This window comes from Pristis pectinata, chromosome 10 (genome assembly GCF_009764475.1).
Source record: "Pristis pectinata isolate sPriPec2 chromosome 10, sPriPec2.1.pri, whole genome shotgun sequence".
In the NCBI taxonomy this organism is placed as follows: domain Eukaryota; kingdom Metazoa; phylum Chordata; class Chondrichthyes; order Rhinopristiformes; family Pristidae; genus Pristis; species Pristis pectinata.
The window spans coordinates 8,280,147-8,300,196 of record NC_067414.1 but is presented as its reverse complement, the minus strand read 5'-3'; the positions used below and the strand labels follow the sequence as shown (position 1 = coordinate 8,300,196).

The 20,050-nt window shown below is 48.1% G+C and overlaps 1 protein-coding gene across 1 annotated transcript in view; it reads left to right on the top strand.

The window, feature by feature from the left end:
- The window catches only part of bmp5 (bone morphogenetic protein 5), a 169,339-nt gene that overhangs the window by 140,183 nt on the left and 9,106 nt on the right, over positions 1-20,050 (top strand). Inside the window, exon 4 of the mRNA XM_052024412.1 lies at positions 17,148-17,345. Coding sequence (XP_051880372.1) covers positions 17,148-17,345 — 198 coding nt within the window. The remainder of the gene's footprint in view (positions 1-17,147; positions 17,346-20,050) is intronic.

Genomic DNA, 20,050 nt, shown 5'->3' with positions numbered 1-20,050 from the left:
AATTCAAGGCAAGTCAAGTCGAGTTCATTGTCATGTGCACAAGTACGGTGAGGTACAGGTACAATGGAAAACTTGCTTGCACCAGCATCATCACAACACAGAGGATATAAACTATACATCAATTATACAATAGAGTGAAGGAAAACAAAATGATGCCGAACAAGATATTCGAGCAAAAGAAAAACACAATCAGAACAAGTCCATGTTGTGCAAGAGGCGATCCATCGTGTTCCGTTGGCAGAGGTGGGGTTAGGGTTGTGCAGGTCGGTTCAATAACCCGTGTCAATGTAAATGCACATATTGTAGGAAGCAAGCACTCAGCTATAGACTTGGCGCTGAGTGTCGGAAAAAGATCTGAGCTCAAAACCCACAACACGGCATATGTTTTCATTGTAGTGATTAGCTCGTCCTCCTGTGCCATGTCTAACCCAGTCATCAGTGGTGACAGCGGCAGAGATCGATTCCAGGTCTGCAGATGGACATTGTGGGCATGTATGACCAAGATATTGAACTAAGAAGACAGAGGGAGGGTCTGTCTCAATTTACAGTAGCCTAAAGATAGGGGGGCTGTAAGAAGAAAGACCAGGCAAGTAATGGAAGAGGGGCAATTATAACTGGTCAGCCAAGAGGTAACGTTTTGGAACGTGTGTTTAAACTAAGCGACAAAAATAAACTAGAGGAGCTATTAATAAAAACAAATTAAAATACTGCACAGCAATGTGTACAGCATCCAAAACAAAACTGGAGGAAGTAATTTACAGAACAGAACCAGATGTAGTAGGAATAACTGAATCACGACTACATGAAGAACATAACTGGCAGCTAAAACTAAAAATAGCAGGGTGTAATGGCCCAAGAATCCTTTTTGTGCAGAGCAACATTCCTGGGCGCCATGTAATGGAATTTTATCTGAAACCCAGTCACTGAATGTGACGGGGAATCGCCACGACCTCGCAGCTTCTTTCCAGAAATCGGAGTGCAGTTCAGAATGCACAAGGTGTCCCCCCAGGTGGAAACCTTGGACCACCTGCAGTAATGGTTGCCGGGGCGCAGTGCACTATTGCAGCCCCCTGTTCTGTTACCCACCACGGCTGTGTGTTTTGCGAATGCTCTGAGCCCAGCCTGCCTCAGCCCAAGGGCGGAGAATGGCTTTGTGAAAGGCCGCTGGAGGGAGAGGACGATCCCAAGAAAAGGTTCTCTTCTCCCTTCCTGGGTTGTCGTGGCGTTTACCTCCCCCTTGGTGCCAGTCTCCAGGGGCATCATGTTCCAATGGGCATGGAAGGCCACCAGCACCCATCACAGCCCATCTACTCCAGAGCAGCTTGCTACCACCACTTTAAGAGCCACTGCCATGGCAATAGGTAAGATTGTGGCGGCTGCTACCGTGATGCGAAAGTAAGACACTAGTCGATAGGTTGCCGAACAAAAACTGATTTATTTCCTGCCTTGCGTGGGCCTTTTAAGAGGAACAGTTCCCACCCACCGAAAACGGAAATGACGTATGCGCTACGTGATCAAACTTTTCCCGCGCACGGGTTCTCCCCGTCGCTCGGGGAAGACGAAGGCCCAGTGCCATCTTGGGCCTCGCCGCTCTGACAACGTGCGACCTGACCACCGAGCCGGTTCACTTGCTTGGATGGTGAGTCGCTACACAAATCCCCCCCTCCCCCCCTCCGAACCGGTGATACGGTCCCCAAGGTTCGCAGGCTGTGCTAGCCTTTGTTTAGGAGGTCAGCCTCTGCGTCGTGGTGTTGGGACCTCGACCGGTTGTTGTAGGTCTAAATGGACCGGTTTGAGGCGGTCCATCGTGAAGACTTCTTCCTTGACCCCAATGTCCAAAATAAAGGTGGACCCATTATTCCTGATAACCCGGAACAGCCCCTCGTATGGTCATTGCAACGGTGCCCGGGGTGTCCCCCTGCGAACGAAAACAAGCTTACAGTCTCGTAGCTCCTTGGGCTCACAGGATGGGGCTTGACCACGCCGCGAAGTGGGAATCGGTGCCAAGCTGCCGAGCCTCTTGCGCAGTCTTTCCAGGACTGCCGCAGGTTGTTCCTCTTGGCCCCGAAGGGCGGGTATGAACTCCCCTGGGATGACCAGGGGCGCACCGTACACGAGTTCAGCTGACGAAGCGTGGAGATCTTCTTCGAGGGCAGTGCGTATGCCAAGCAGGACCCAAGGCAGTTCGTTGACCCAGTTAGGACCTTTCAGGCGGGCCATCAGGGCTGATTTCAGATGGCTGTGGATACGTTCTACCAACCCGTTTGATTGAGGGTGGTAGGCCGTGGTGGTGTGCAGCTGCGTTCTTAGCATGTTCGCTAATGCTGACCATAGGCTGGAGGTAAACTGGGCACCCGTCTGAAGTGATGTGGGCCGGAACACCAAAATGCGAGATCCAAGTTGTGAGCAGCGCCCGGGCGCAGGAATCAGTCGTGATGTCGGATAGAGGGGTTGCCTCTGGCCACCTTGTGAACTGGTCCATGATGGTAAGGAGATACTGGGCTCCTCTTGAAACTGGCAGGGGACCAATGAGGTCGACGTGGATGTGGTCGAACCATCTACCAGTAGGCTCGAACTGCTGTGGCGGGACCTTGGTGTGTCGTTGGATTTTTGATGTCTGGCAGTGCGGACAAGTCCTGGCCCACTCACTGATCTGTTTCGCAGGCCGTGCCAGACGAACTTGCTGGCGACCAGTCGGACAGTTGATCTGGTGGACGGGTGCGCCAACCCGTGTACCGAGTCGAAAACGTGTTTCCGCCAGGCTACAGGAACTATAGGGCAGGGCTGACCTGTTGCAACGTCGCAAAGGAGGGTCTGCTGACCTGGACCGACTAAGAAATCTTGGAGCTGCAGGCCCGAGACTGCGGTTCTGTAGCTGGGCAGCTCGTCGTCGACTTGCTGTGCGTCAGCCAGGGCCGCGTAGTCAACACCCAGGGACAGGCTGTGGATGGTCGGTCTGGAAAGCGCGTCAGCAATGACATTGTCCTTTCTGGAGACATGTTGGATATCCGTTGTGAATTCGGAAATGTAGGACAAATGGCGCTGCTGACGAGCTGACCAGGGATCGGAGACCTTGGAGAAGGCGAAGGACAAAGGCTTATGGTCAGTGAAAGCAGTGAAAGGCCTGCCTTCTAAAAAAATACCAGAAATGCCGGACCGCCAGGTACAGCGCTAGAAGTTCCCGATCAAATGCGCTGTATTTCAGTTCGGGTGGTCTAAGGTGCCTGCTGAAAAATGCCAAGGGTTGCCATCAGCCTTCGATTAGTTGTTCCAGTACTCCACCAACCGCGGTGTTGGATGCGTCCACCGTGAGGGCGGTTGGGACGTCTGTCCTAGTGTATACCAGCCAGGGCGTCCTTGGCCTTAATGAAGGCAGTCGCGGCCTCATCGTTCCAGGTGATGTCCTTGCCCTTGCCCGACATCAGCGAGAACAAAGGGTGCATGATATGGGCTGCTGCAGGGATGAACTGATCGTAAAAGTTGACCATCCCCAGGAATTCTTGCAGGCCTTTGACCGTGTTGGGACGGGCAAAATGGTGGATAGCATCTACCTTGGCGGGTAGGGGTGTTGCTCCTTCGCTGGAGATTCTGTGGCCGAGGAAATCGATAGATTTGAGTCCGAATTGGCACTTGGCCGGGTTGATCGTGAGGCCGAAATCATGAAGAAAGGAGTACAGTTGGCGGAGGTGGGAAAGGTGTTCTTGGCGGTCATGGCTGGCGGTTAGTATGTCATCTAAATAAATGAACACGAAGTCCAGGTCGCGGCCTACCGCATCCATCAGCCGCTGGAAGGTCTGCGCGGCATTCTTAAGGCCGAATGGCATTTGAAGGAATTCGAAGAGGCCGAATGGAGTGATGAGTGCAGTTTTGGGGACGTCGTCAGGGTGGACCGGGATTTGGTGGTATCCCCGAACGAGGTCCACCTCGGAGAAGATGTGGGCCCCGTGTAGGTTCGCTGTGAAGTCCTGGATGTGAGGGACGGGATAGCAGTCCAGGGTGGTGGCGTCATTCAGCCTGCGGTAGTCGCCGCAGGGCCTCCACCTGCCGGTGGCTTTGGGGACCATGTGCAAGGGGGAGGCCCAGGGGCGTCTGACCTGTGAACGATCCCCAGCTCCTCCATGTGGCGGAACTCTTCCTTTGCCAGGCGGAGCATGTCTGGAGGTAGTCGTCGTGCTCGGGCATGAAGGGGTGGCCCTGTGGTAATGATGTGATGCCGCACCCCGTGTGTGGGCATTGAATTTGTGAACTGAGGTACCAAAACCGATGGGAACTCGGCTAGGAGCTTGGCGAACTTGTTGTCAGACAGGGAAACGGAGTCCAGACGCGGGGCTGGTAGGCTGGCTTCTCCCAGGGAGTAGGTTTGGAAAGTTCTGGAGTGCACTAGCCGCTTCCCTCGCAGGTCGACTAACAGGCTGTGGGCTCGAAGGAAATCAGCTCCCAGGAGTGGCCGGGCGAAGGCGGCAAGGGTAAAGTTCCAGGTAAAATGGCTGTCACTGAATTGTAATTGAACTGTACGGGTACCGAAAGTTCGTATTGTTGTGCCGTTCGCGGCTTTGAGTGCGGGACCCTGTTGCCTGCTACGAGTGTCGCAGCTGGTCGGGGGCAAAATACTGACCTCTGCTCCAGTATCGACGAGGAAACGACGCCCGGACTGCTTGTCCCAAACGAATAGGGGGCTGTGTTGGTGGCCAGCCCCCGTAGCCATCAGCAGCAGCTGGCCCTGGCATTTCCCTGAAACTTGCAGGGTGGGCGGCATCGACGGGCCTCCACGCCCCACCTCTGATGGTAGAAACACAGCTGGTCGTCAGTGTTGTCGTCTGTGTTTCTGGGGTGTGGTCGCTTGGTTGCTGGGACTGGTTTAGGTAGGCGTTGGGCCCGTGGTCTGGCGATTTGGCCGACGGACGACCCGCTCTCGCTTTTGGCCTTCCACAGGACATCTGCCTGGGCGGCTACCTCACGTGGGTTGCTGAAATTGGCATTGGCCAACAGCAGGTGAATGTCGTCGGGTAGTTGTTCAAAGAAGGCCTGCTTGAACATCAGGCAGGGCTTGCGTCCCTCAGTCAAGGCCAGCATCTCGTTCATCAGGGCCGATGGGGATCTGTCCCCTAGGTTGTCGCGATGAAGCAGGCGGGCGGCGCGCTCGCGACAGGAGAGGCCAAAGGTCCAAATAAGAAGGTCTTTGAAAGCCGGGTGCTTGCCTTCCTCCGGAGGAGACTGGGTGAAGTCTCCGACCTGGGCGGCTGTCTCCTGGTCCAGGGAGCTGACCATGTGGTAGTACCGTGTGGAGTTGGAGGTCATCTGCCAAAGTTGGAATTGTGCTTTGGCCTGGTCGAACCAGATGTTGGGCCGAAGCGTCCAAAAGGTGGGCAGCTTGAGTGCCACTGTGCTGGCTGCTGCATTGTCATCCATTGTGTGGGTCCAAAATCCGTTTGGACCGTCCGGGTCACCAATGTGGCGGCTGCTACCGTGATGTGAAAGTAGGACACTAGTTGATGAGTTGCAGAACAAAAACTGATTTATTTTCCCGCCTTGCGTGGACCTCTTAAGAGGAACGGTTCCCGCCCACTGAAAACGGAAATGACGTAAGTGCTACGTCATCAAACGTTTCCTGCACGCGGGTTCTCCCCGTCGCTTGGGGAAGACGAAGGCCCAGCGCCATCTTGGTCCTCGCCATTCCGATGACACGCAACCCTACCGCCGAGCCAGTTCGCTTGCGCAGACGGTGAGTCGCTACAAGATCAAGCTTTTAGACTCATAGAGTTATACGGCACAGAAGCAGGCCCTTTGGCCCAACTCATCCATGCTGACCAATGTGTTTTCCTGAGCCAGTCCCATTTGCCCTGTTTCGCCCAAACCTTTCCCCTCCATGTACCTGTCCAAATGTCTGTGCCAACCAACTGGCTGGAGTGTTCAAGGGCATCTTCAACCTCTCACTGCTGCAGTTGGAGGTTCTCACCTGCTTCAAAAGAGCATCAATCATTCCAGTGCCCAAGAAGAGCAGGGTGAGCTGCCTCAATGACTATCGCCCGGTAGCACTCACATCTACTGTGACGAAGTGCTTTGAGAGGTCGGTCATGGCTAGAATTAACTCCTGCCTGAGCAAGGACCTGGACCCGCTGCAATTTGCCTACCGCTGCAACAGGTCTCCAGTGGACGCAATCTCACTGGCTCTCCGCTCGGCTTTGGAGCACCTATACAACAGCAAAACATGAGTCAGGCTGCTGTTTATCGATTACAGTTCGGCATTCAACTCCATCATCCCCTCAGTACTAATCAACAAGCTTCAAACCTGGATCAAATCTCCCTCTGCAACTGGATCCTCGTCTTCCTTATCAAGAGACCACAGTGCGGATCGGTAGTAACATCTTCTCCTTGCTGATAATCAACACAGGTACCCCTCAAGGACGTGTGCTTAGCCCACTGCTCTACTTTCCCTACACTCATGACTGTGTGACTAGGCACAGCTCAGACGCCATCCATAAATTTGTCAATGACGCTACTGTTGTTGGCAGAATCTCAGATGGCGATGAGGAGGCGTACAGGAGTGAGATAGATCGGCTGGTTGAATGGTGTCGCAACAACATCCTCACATTCAACATCAGTAAGACCAAGGAATTGATTGTGCACTTCAGGAAGGGGAAGTTGGGAGAACACACACTAGTCCTCATTGAGGGGTCAGCGGTGGAAAGGCAGCTTCAAGTTCCTGAGCATCAACATCTCGGAGGCTCTCTCCTGGGCCCAACACATTGATACAATCATGAAGAAGGCATGCCAGCAGCTCTACTTCATTAGGAGTTTGAGGAGATTTGGTCTGTCACCAAAGGTCCTTACAGATTTCTACAGATGTACGCTGGAGAGCGTTCTGACTGGCTGCATCACCGCCTGGTATGGAGGCTCCAATGTGCAGGATCGAAAGAGGCTGCAGAGGGTTGTAGACTCAGCCAGCTCCATCATGGACACAACCCTCCCTACCATCGAGGACATCTTCAAGAGGCAGTGTCTCAAGAAGGCGGCATCCATCACAAAGGACCTTCACCATCTGGGACATGCCCTCTTTACGTTACTACCCTCAGGGAGGAGGTTCAGGAGCCTGAAGACCCACACTAAACATTTCAGGAACAGTTTCTTCCCCTCCGCCATCAGATTCCTGAACGGTCCATGAACCCATGAACACTACCTCATTATTCCTCTTTTGCTCTTTTTATTTATTTTTGTAACTTATGGTCATTTTTAAGTCTTGCACTGTACTGCTGCCGCAGAACAACACATTTCTCGACATATGTCAGTGATAATAAACTGATTCTGATTCGGTTTCCGATGTCTTTTAAATGTCAGAAGTGTAACCGTCTCCACCGTTTCCCCTGGCAGGTATACCTTCCATATACCCACCACCCTCTGTGTGAAAAATTTGTCCTTTTAAATCTTTCCCCTCTCACCTTAAACCCTTGCCTTCTCGTTTTAGACTCTCCTATCCCCTGTAACCATTAACCTTATCCATGCTCCTCATGATTTTATAAACCTCCATAAGGTCACACCTCAGCCTCCTTCGCTCCAGGGAAAACAGTCCCAGCCTATCCAATCTCTCCTTATAACTCCAGCCCTCCGGTCCTGACAACGTCCTTGTGAATTTTTACTGCACCCTCTCCAGCTTAATCAAATCCTTCCTATAGTATGGTGACCAGAACTGCGCACAGCTTCGGGCTTGCTGCATGTTTATGCGCAGTTATGCACAACACGAACAAGCACCAAACCTTGCTGGTTGTGCCCGCTGAAATGTTACTTGCCATTTAAGGTGATGCGGGTGTAGCGCAGATTCAATTCTTTGGATGCTTCTTGGCCCGACTTATCTTGTGTACATACATAGAGGAAGGAAGAACTGTGAGGGAGCTGTTGGAATTGGAATTGGTTTATTATTGTCACCTGTACTGAGGTACAGTGAAAAACCTGTCTTGCATACCGTTCGTACAGATCAATTCATTACACAGTGCATTGAGGTAGTACAAGGTAAAACAATACAGAATGCTGAGTAAAGTGTCACAGATACAGAGAAAGTGCAGTGCAGGCAGACAATAAGGGGCAAGGTCATGACAAGGTAGATTGTGAGGTCAAGAGTCCATCTTATCGTACGAGGGAACTGTTCAATAGTCTTATAACAGTGGGATAGAAGCTGTCCTTGAGCCTGGTGGTATGTGCCCTCAGGCTTATGTATCTTCTGCCCGATGGGAGAGGGGAGAAGAGAGAATGTCCGGGGTGGGTGAGGTCTTAGATTATGCTGGCTGCTTTACCGAGGCAGCAAGAAGTATAGACTCTGGACTCTGAGGGGAGGCTGGTGTCTGTGATGTGCTGGGCTGTGTCCACAACTATCTGCAGTTTCTTGCGGTCCCGGGCAGAGCAGTTGCCGTACCAAGCCGTGATGCATCCAGATAGGATGCTTTCTATGGTGCATTGATAAAAGTTGGTGAGTTTCAAGGGGGGCATGCAAAATGTCTTTAGCCTCCTGAGGAAATAGAGATGTTGGTGAGCTTTCTTGGTCATGGTGTCTACGTGGTTGGACCAGGACAGGCTATTGGTGATGTTCACTGCTGGGAACTTGAAGCTCTGAATCCTCCTGACCTTAGCACTGTTGATGTAGAGAGGTGCATGTACACCACCCTCTTTCCTGAAGTCAATGACCAGCTCTTTTGATTTGCTGACCTTGAGGGAAAGGTTGTTGTCATGACATCATGTCACTAAGCACATGGTGATGAGATCCATGACACAGAACACACTGAGCTGCCTGCCCAGAGGAAGCTCTGTCACTCTGTAGCCAGCTCCCCGCTGGGTTAACCCCTGCACCAGGAGTCCCTGTGTGGGGTGGAGGGATGGCAGGGATCGGGTGGGGTTGGGGTGGAGGGGGAGCAGTTTATACAGCCTCACCAAATCTTTGGGCTGCTGCAGAGACTTTGGTTTAACCAAGCACCTTGTGCCAAACATTAACGGACACCCACTGCTCGGTCGATGTATACCAGTCCGCTGGAGTCAGAGATGGGCGGCCATGGAGCACGCAAGGAGTGCTGGCTCCGGGCAAAATTGTCTCCTTGTGCTCATTCTTCTTCTGGTCATTATTTTAACAATGAGACTCCAATCAGAGAGGGGTGAAGACAACTGATACCTGAATCTAATGCAAAGGCACAAGAGACTGCAGAAACATCGACCGTGCATTTCCCTCCACAGATGCCGTCTGACCCGCTGAGTTCCTCCTTTGTGTGTTGCTCCTGAATCGAACGTACTTTTCAGTGTTTGACCACACTCTGATTCGCAAAATGGGTTTCTATTTGAAAACCACCTATTGCAGAGCCAGGATTTGCAATGGGCAGTGAGATTGGAGGAAACATTTTGGCCTTTCCTTTCAGTCTGAGGTTTGTAACACGCTTGGGACAAGCAGTTCCAACTTCTACTGGGCCTCAAAGGGGGATACCTAACCAAGCCAAGAATTAATTTACAGCAAGCCCGTGAAATGGAACATAGGAGGAGTCGAAGGGAATGTTACCCCTATTTACCACTCATAACAGGCTTCCAGTTACTCGACTTCCTCCCTTTGCTAACGCAGTGAAAATTTGAACGTAATAATGTCGAGAGTATTTATGAGTTATTAAGAAGTAGAGAAGCAACTGGTCCAAGATTAATTGTGGAGAGTTGGTGGGTGGAGGGAGATGGACCTAAGGTCATTGAGTCATCACGAGATACAGAACAGAAATAGACCCTTCGGCCCAGCGAGTCTGTGCCGACCATCAACCACCCAGTTACACTACATAAATCCCGTTTTAATCACCCCACATTCCCGTCAACTCCCCCCAGATTCCATCACTTACCTACACGCTGGGGGTAATTTACAGCGGCCAATTAACCTGCCAACCCGCGTGTCTTTGGGATGTAGGAGGAAATCAGAGCATCTCAGAGGAAACCCACACAGTCAACGGGGAGAACGTGCAAACTCCACACAGGCAGCACCGGAGGTCGGGATCGAACACATGACATGAAGGGAATGGAGGGATATGGACCACGGTGGGATTAGTTTCATTTGGCATCACGGTCGGCACAGACATCGTGGGCTGAAGGGCCTGTTCCTGTGCTGTACCGTTCTGTGCTCTATTATGGAGGGAGGTGAGATTTGATCATGGTGGGGGTTCGGAAGCAGCGACCCAGCGTGGTAGGTGTTGGTGGGGTGGGGTGGGAAGTGAGGTGCAGTCAATCCTGGGCAGAGAAATGGGTCAGCTCTCACCACATCGTGTTCTATGTCTCTGTAACATGGGACCCCCAGAATCACCAGGCCTTAGCTTAAAATGGAGATAAAAAGGAGGGTCTCATTAAAACTGAGGGACTTGTCTCCAGCGAACCTGTTGGTCAGTTGCCCACAGACTCTAAGAAAAGAAGATAAGATAAGATTTCTTTATTAGTCACATGTACATCGAAACACACGGTGAAATGCATCTTTTGCGTAAGAGTGTTCTGGGGGCAGCTCGCAGGTGTCACCACGCTTCCAAGCGCCAACATAGCACGCCCACAACTTCCTAACCTGTACATCTTTGGAATGTGGGAGGAAACCGGAGCACCCGGAGGAAACCCACGCAGACATGGGGAGAACGTACAAACTCTGTACAGACAGCGGCGGGAATTGAACCTGGGTCGCTGGCGCTGTAATAGTGTCACGCGAACCACTACACTACCGTGACTCTCCATTAAAACTGGACATGGGCAGTCCTAGGGAGGATCTGTGTTAGAGATTTTTTAACATTTTAAGACCCAAGCCCACCCTAATCTTACACGTTGTCCCACTAGAAGATAAGAACAGACAATACACAAGTATTTTAAAAATGCTGTACCCATGGCTCTGAAAATGACCAATGATGTTCTTGCTAATAAAACCAAAATATTCCATAGGAATTCCTATGTTTAACCTAAGGCTATTTTAATGATTTAAACATCAATAGCAGTATCCTGCAGTGAAACAAGTAATTGTAAGGTGGTATCTTACATGGTGGCTTTAAGCTATACTTTTGAGTTAAGAATTCTCATTAATGCAGGAATTAAATTTGATTTAAAGATTGGTGACACAATCCCAAATGTGGCAGGTTGACCTTTTACCCTTCGTCTGGGGTTCAAATCACAGCAGAGGCTGAACTTCTGACTCTGGTGATCACAGCATCACAGTGAGGTGACCAGTGCTAACAGCTTAACATGGTAGGGAGTGGGAACCAGTGACTGACCTCAGCTTCTAATTTGCTCTACCTTGTTTCAGAACAAAAAGCAATGTTAGATCAGTAGCAGACAAGAAAAGTTGTACATACATTGGAGCTTAATTTGGTATTGGTATTGGTTTATTATTGTCACTTGTACCAAGGTACAGTGAAAAACTTGTCTTGCATACTGATCGTACAGGTCAATTCACTACACAGTGCAGTTACATTGAGTTAGTACAGAGTGCATTGAGATAGTACAAGTAAATACAATAACAGTACAGAGTAAAGTGTCACAGCTACAGAGAAAGTACAGTGCAATAAGGTGCAAGGCCACAACAAGGTAGATCGTTAGGTCAGAGTCCATCTCATCATATAAGGGAACCGTTCAATAGTCTTATCACAGTGGGGTAGAAGCTGTCCTTGATCCTGGTGGTACGTGCCTCAGGCTCCTGTAACTTCTACCTGATGGAACAGAAGAGAAGAAAGAATGACTCGGGTGGATGGGGTCTTTGATTATGCTGGCTGCCTCACCAAGGCAGGAAGAGGTAAAGACAGAGTCCATGGATGGGAGGCTGGTTTCCGTGACGCACTGGGCTGTGTCCACAACTCTCTGCAGTTTTTTGCGGTCCTGGGCAGAGCAGTTGCCATACTAAGCTGTGATGCATCCAGATAGGATGCTTTCTATGGTGCATCGATAAAAGTTGGTGAGTGTCAAAGGGGGACATACTGAATTTCTTTAGCCTCCTGAGGAAGTAGAGGCGCTGGTGAGCTTTCTTGGTCGTGGCATCTACGTGATTTGACCAGTACAGGCTGTTGGTGATGTTCACCCCCAGGAACTTGAAGCTCTCAACCCTCTCGACCTCAGCACCATTGATGTAGACAGGTGCATGTACACCACCCCCTTTCCTGAAGTCAATGACCAGCTCTTTTTTGACATTGAGGGAAAGGTTGTAGTCATGACACCATTCCACTAAGCTCTCTATCTCCTTCCTGTACTCTGACTCATCGCTGTTTGAGATATAAGTTTAATCACCTCAACTCAACAAGGTGAACAGGAGAAGGTCTACAGGAGTTCACTCTACTCATAGAAAGATGAAACAGGCCTTTCAGTCTTTATGGAGACGCAAAAACTTCTGCAGATGCTGTATTCTGGAGCAAGACACAAAAAGCGCTGGAGGAACTCAGCAGGTCAGGCAGCATCCATGGAGGGAAATAAACAGTCGACGTTTTGGGCCAAGACCCTTCGTCAGGACTGGAAAGGAAGAGGGCAGAAGCCAGAAAAAGGTGCGGGGAGGAGCACACGCAGGCAGGGGATAGGTGAGTTCACACACAAGAAGTGCTGGAGGAATTCAGCATTTCAGGCAGTCTTTATCTCAGGATAGATGTCAAAAAAATTGACAGTTAAAAGTTGAGTTTATTGTCATAGGCACAAGTACATGTATGCACAGGTGCAATGAAAATGAGAGGGATGGGCACAGCTGGTAGGTGAACCAGAATCCTTGGTGGATTGTGTCTCTGAGAAAATTCCGTGCACAAAGGCTTTTGGTGCACACCGTTTGGAAATATTGTGATTTCTCAAGCATATTTTCTATCCCAAGTTCAGCAAATCTCCAATAGTACGTCACCCGATTGTTTGGAAATCTGACATAGTCCGACAGCTGGCTCACTCATTAATCCGGAGTGTGAGCCAAGGATCCAGAGTGTGAGTGAGGTGTGTGGCTGGAACTGGGGTCCGGAGTGGTCGTGTGTTTCCTGCTCCCTTTAAACTCACCGGGTTCTCTGGAAAATTTCGAAGTCAAGGTTATTGCCACATGCACAAGTACGTGTACGCACAGGTGCAATGAAAATCTTGCAGCAGCATCACAGGCACACAGCATCAGATAAACAGAATTCACAAGGAAAACATGAATTAAACATAAATTATACACAACTTTTATAAGAAATTGAACAAAAGAAAACAGCCCCTCTTAGTGCAAAGTGATTAAAGTGGTCATAGTGTTGCTAAACTGTAGGGTTGTGTCAGTTGGTTCAAGAACCGAATGGTTGAAGGGAAGTAGCTGTTCCTGAACCTGGTGATGTGGGACTTCAGGCTTCTGTACCTCCTGCCCGACGGTAGCTGCGAAAAGATGGCACAGCCTGGATGGTGGGGATCTTTGATGATAAAATCATCATGATGGGAATCTGGAACTAGTGGGCATAGGTTTAAGGTGAGTGGGGAACGAGTTAAAGGGGAACTGAGGCACAAATTTTTCAGACTGAGGGTGGTGGGTATGTGGAACAATCTGCCAGAGAAAGTGGTAGAGGCGGGTATGATTACAACATTTAAAAGGCATTTGGGCAGGTACATAGAGAGGAAATGTTTTGAGGGATATTTGCCAAAGGCAGGTGGATAGGATTAGCTCAGGTAGGCAACCTGGTCAGCATGGATGAGTTGGGCCAAAGGGCCTGTTTCTGTGCTGTATGACTCTCTGCCTCTATGTATTGGTATTGGTATTGGTTTATTATTGTCACTTGTACCGAGATACAGTGAAAAATTTGTCTTGCATCCCGATTGTACAGGTCAATTCATTACACAGTGCAGTTACATTGGGTTAGTACAGAGTGCATTGAGGTAGTACAGGTAAAAACAATAACAGTACAGAGTAAAGTGTCACAGCTACAGAGAAAGTGCAGTGTAATAAGGCACAAGATCACAACAAGGTAGATCGTGAGGTCAGAGTCCATCTCTTCGTAAAAGGGAACTGTTCAATAGTCTTATCACAGTGGGGTAGAAGCTGTCCTTGAGCCTGGTGGTACGTGCCCTCAGGCTCCTGTATTTTCTACCTGATGGAAGAGGAGAGAAGAGAGAATGTCACGGGTGGGTGGGGTTGATGTCCACGTCAGCCATCAATACCCACCTACGTCAATTTCATATCCTCCTGGATTGGCGATATAAATCCGCCTGGCTCCTCGCCCTCGACCGTGATCCCGATGATTCCCCATGGAGAATGTTCCTCGTGGATGGTGGTTGAAACCACGACTGATGTTTCAAATGACCTGATGGTGCTTCTTCTTGTGACTCATAGTGATGGCAACCAGCCCCACTGTGGAACTCTTCCCCGTTACGAGTGCTGGGAGTAAGGATGGGTTGGGGGCAAAGGAAGAAAATAGGCAAGAGAAAGGAATCCTTTAAAAACACTCAGCACTTTCCCCGCAGTTGTATCTGTGGGCCAAGCTCCAGAGCTGAACCATTTTCATGAATGGTTATGGATTCATGTTCTTCTGAAGATTAAGCTCTGACTGAGTCCAACAAAAAGACCTTTTAACGGACAAAAATACATGTCTGCAGTTTTCCTTTTGAATGTGCATTAGGTCATCTGTTGATCTTGGACCAAGTAAAATTAAATGAAAGTAATCTAATTTATTTTTCAGAGTCCATACTTCTAAAACATCCAATTACAAAGTGTCCACTGTAAACTTGCAAAGATACTTCTGTGATGTGATTTGGAAGTTTTGTTTTGAACAGTAGTTAGGTGCGGACTTGAATGACACAGCTGCACACATTCATTAAGATGCCTACTTATTTCTGGTGGAGCTATGCTTCTTTTCATTGGGAACATCTTAAACTAATTTAAAGTGAAACACCTGAACAAACATGTTATAAAAGTTGTAGAGGTGGGCCATTTCAAGGTATGCTATTGGGCTGGAATTTTTAATTTCTGTTTTACAGCGGACAGGCTGCCAGAGGGAGGAAGTTGGATCTGAATTAATATGTTTGTAACAGTGGAAATAGAATGAAAATGGCTGAAACCACAAATGAAACTGCTCCATTCATATGTGCCAGGACAGAACATTTGCTAACAAAATACAGACTTTGGCTCTTAGCTGCCTTTAAAAGTACCTTAATAGATTATTTGTTTAAGGTGTCCTCATATGAATCAATCCAAGCTCCTTCATTAGTTGAAAAGAAAATGAATTTGCTTGCACATTTGGGAGGCAGATTCCTCTACTACAGCTGCTCAGAAATGTTCCATATTGCAAAACTGTTTTGTGCAAATTGCTCGACAGGAAATTGTTTGTGTCATAAAGTAAACTGTTTGATCATGAAATGCCAACAAGAAAAAAAAACAGGGGGATAAAAGGGGGTGGAGAAATTTCAGAATCTTATTTCAGGCTCAGCCCCTGATGAGTTTGGAAAGTGCTTGGTGTGAGCAGCTGCAGAGTTTCATATGACAGAGTCTCATTTTTCAGTGAAAAACGAGCCTCACATTTTGTAAAACAAACTGTTTACTTTGCCAACATAAATATCTATGCATGGAATTGGTATACTTGTCAGTAAAATATTAGCAATCATAGTTACTCAGAGAAAATCTTAAATGGGAAAGCTTTCAGTCCCCTAATTGCTAAACCAAACACAATGATGGGGAAGCTCAGGTAAATGTTTTAGGCTGAATCTTATTCACCTGGGCTCAGCCCTTGCAATCGTTGTCCGTGGCACCCCATACCTGTCCTTACCTGGTCCAGAGGAGGAAGGACTATCTCGCTGGCCTAAGTTTCCACCTGAACTCTCTCCTTCCCTATTTACCTGCAACCCAATCGACATTGGAGGCAATTTACAATGGCCGATGAAACCACCATCCTGCATGTCTTTAGGATGTAGGAGGAAACTAGAGATCTATGGGGGAAACCCACGCAGTCACAGGGAGAACATGCAAACTCCACACAGACAGCATCAGAGGTCAGGATTGAACCCGGGTTTCTCGAGCTGTACGACAGCAGATCTATCAGTTTCAGCCATCAAAAACTAACTTGAAACGTGCAGGATTATAACAGGGTAAGTGAGAAAAAATATCCTGGAGTGTTGACTGTTTTAAATCTGAAGAGTGTCTTTTTGAGCGTGTGATCTTATTTAGTAATTTCATGTACAAAAGGCCCTGTCAAAAATTATGGCAGTAAGGTTTAAGGTAAAAGTTTATAAAATTATGAAAGGCATAGATAGAGCAGACAACTGATACCTTCTTTCTGGGGTTGAAATGTGTAATACTAGAGGGCATGCATTTAAGTTGAGGGGGGGAAAGTCCAAAGGAGATGTGCGGGGCAGGGTTTTTTACACATAGAACACTACAGCACAGTACAGGCCCCTTGGCCCACAATGTTGTGCCAACATTTTATCCTGCTCTAAGATCTATCTAACCCTTCCCTCCCACATAGCCCTCCATTTCTCTATCATTCATGTGCCTCTCTAAGAGTCACTTAAATGTCCCTAATGTATCTGCCTCTACAACCTTAGATAATATAAGATATCTTTATTAGTCACATGTACATCGAAACACACAATGAAATACATCTTTTGCATAGGGTGTTCTGAGGGCAGCCCGCAAGTGTCACCACGCTTCCGGCACCAACATAGCATGCCCACAACTTGCTAACCCGTACGTCTTTGGAATGTGGGAGGAAACCGGAGCACCCGGAGGAAACCCACACAGACACGGGGAGAACGTACAAGCTCCTTACAGACAGCGGCCGGAATTGAACCTGGGTCGCTGGTGCTGTAATAGTGTTACAAATAGGGGGCTATGTGGGAGGGAAGGGTTAGATAGATCTTGGAGCAGGATAAAATGTCAGCACAACATTGTGGGCCGAAGGGCCTGTACTGTGCTGTAATGGTCTATGTTCTATGTTACACCACCATGCCATGCGCTGCCAGGGGTGGTGGCGGAGGCAGATATGATAGAGGTGTTTAAGAGGCTCTTGGATAGGCACATGGATGTGCAGAGAATGGAGGGATATGGACATTGAGTAGGCAGAAGGGATTAGATGTCATTAGCTAAATTGGTTTGGCACAACATCGTGGGCCGAAGGGCCTTTTTCTGTGCTGCACTGTTCTGTGTTCTATGTTTACTCTGAAGATTTGCATGTATTCAAGTTTTACCTCTGGATTCCTTTTAGGTCGGACCATCAACATTAGGTCAGCTGGCCTAATAGGAAGACACGGACCACAGTCCAAACAGCCGTTCATGGTGGCCTTTTTCAAAGCCAGTGAGGTACTGCTTCGTTCTGTCCGGGCTACCAACAGCAAGCGCAAAAACCAAAACCGAAACAAGTCCAGTGGCTCTCAAGATTCCTCAAGGTTATCCAGCCCTGGAGGTATGAAAGCCTAGCCTTGTTCCTGAAATCAGGGCGCAAATCTCCTCGGTGTTCCATGAGGTTCCTTGGAAAGGCTTTTACAATTTCTCCACATATATCACCCATTGAAAATACTCCTTGACCAAACTTTTCACACTTTCTTACTTATTTCCCTGATTGATTGGAATGGTGGCCCTGTTTGTCTTCTGTTCTTTGTCTGGTTTAATTACTTTATAACCCTAGTTGCTTATAGATGGAAATTTGAAAGAAGCATTAACAAGAACTTGATAAGGTAAAGTCTATCATCCATTGAAACTGCCTGAGCCTCCTTACTGTAAGCTGTGACCTATCCAACCACAATTAAACCAGCTCCTTATTATTACAGGATGTTATGTCTAGTGTGATATCGAATTCATGCGGACAGCTTTGATCTTCCAGAAACATTCTCCCTTCAGTGTATCTGTCGTTCCTAATATCTCAGTGTTTACTGTGGATACTTTAATATTTGTTGATTTGATTAGAACCATGATCTGAGCACACTGTCATTCATTTACATTGAGGAAAAGGGTCCTAATCTGTAGTGTTTACCACAGGGCTTGGAAAACATAATTAAAGAGTTAGATGACAAGAACGACTTCTTACTTCCTGCCTCCGAGAGTATATGTTTGTGGTCAGATTTGCCTGTATTTTATGCAAGCATTGCCTCAAGGTGCATCTGGTTATCAGAGCATCCTGCTTCGAGTGGTAAACTGAGTGCTGCAGGCATCAAGAATTAAACTCTACTCCGTCCCCTAAGATAGCTTAAAAATATGACTGAAACATTCACCAAGAAAGAGAAACCATTTCTGTCAAATGTAATTAATACAATATTGAAATCTGTTCACTAATCCTGCATTCCATCAGTGCCAAAAACATATTAAGAGTGTTTGTTGTGGGTTCTATCTCACACACACACACACACACACACACACACACACACACACACACACACACACACACACACACACGAAAAAAGATTGAAAAATGGAACACTACACTTCACTGTTTATGTATTTCAAGGGTTCAAAAAGCTACTTGGGCAAAGGCAGCATTTGAAGTTTTGTAAGTTGCCAAGGAGATTGGGAACTGTGCTTAATCCTCCATATAGTTCATGCAATAGTCAATGTTCCATTTTGTTTTCCTTTCTGCTTCTCTGAACAGTAATGACATCTGTTTCTGGATAATGAGTATGATTATGTTTGACAGAGTGTAAAACTTATTTTGAGTGTCCTAAATACTGTACTTAAGACTCAGTTGAAACAGAATGACAAAAATGTCATTTGTAATTGTGATAATTAAAAGCACATTTAAAAGAATGAGTCAAACACATACCGTATACCTCCATGGCCAGTGATGTGATGAAGTGACCAGTTTTCCCATCAAACTGTGCTGCTGAAGCAATTCACCTGCATAAGATCGGTAACAGTCACTCAGTGTCTCAATGAACCAGAGGTGTTTCATTCAAACACACTCAGTTCAAATGTTGGGAGTGTCAAGAAGGCAATGAGAGTCCTCTTGTGGGTCAGGATTCAATCACTGCTCTGTGCCTGGATAGAGTGGACGTGGAGAGGATGTTTCCAGTAGTGGGAGAGTCTAGGACCAGGGGGCACAACCTCAGAATAAAAGGACGTCCCTTTAGAGCAGAGATGAGGAGGAATTTCTTCAGCCAGAGGGCGGTGAATCTGTGGAATTCATTGCCACAGACGGCTGTGGAGGCCACGTCATTGGGTGTATTTAAAGTGGAGGTTGATAGGTTCTTGATTAGTAAGGATGTCAAAGGTTACGGGGAGAAGGCAGGGGAATGGGGTTGAGAGAGAATAATGTCAGCCATGATCGAATGACGGAACAGACCCGATGGGCCGAATGGCCTAATTATGCTCCTATGTCTTATGACCTTATGGTCTTATGGTGCTGAAGTTTGTGATGCACAGCCAAGAGGCTGCAGTTGCACTGAAATTGGTGGTGGTGGTCTTGGGTGGGGGAGCAGTCACCCAGGGTTCACAGTCCGGATCACCATGTTGGAGATGCCCCTGCCTGGTTGTCGGTTGAAGAGTGGATCAGATTCAGCTGCAGCCTTCAACCGAGCCAACTGTTCTGTCAACGCGGGAAGGATTGGCCAAGCACTCACAATCCAAATGGTCCAACGAGAAGTCAGAGAGTTATAGAGTTGTACAGCCCAGAAACATAGGACATAGAACAGTACAGCACGATCAGGCCCTTCGGCCCACAATGTTGTGCTGACCTTTAAACCTCGCCTAAGACTATCTAACCCCTTTCTCCCACATATCCCTCTATTTTAAATTCCTCCATTTGCTTATCTAGCAATCTCTTGAATTTGAACCAGAACCACCACTACCCCAGGTAGTGCATTCCATGCGCCAACCACTCCCCAGGTAAAAAACCTTCCTCTGATACCTCCCTTGAACTTCCCACCCATTACTTTAAAACCATGCCCTCTTGGATTGAGCATTGGTGCCCTGGGAAAGAGGTGCTGGCTGTCCACTCTATCTATTCCTCCTAATATTTTGTACACCTCTATCATGTCTCCTCTCATCCTCCTTCTCTCCAAAGAGTAAAGCCCTAGCTCCCTTAGTATCTTCTCATAATGCATATTCTCTAAACCAGGCAGCATCCTGGTAAATCTCCTCTGTGGCCCTGTGGCTCACCACGTCCGCGTCGACCATTTT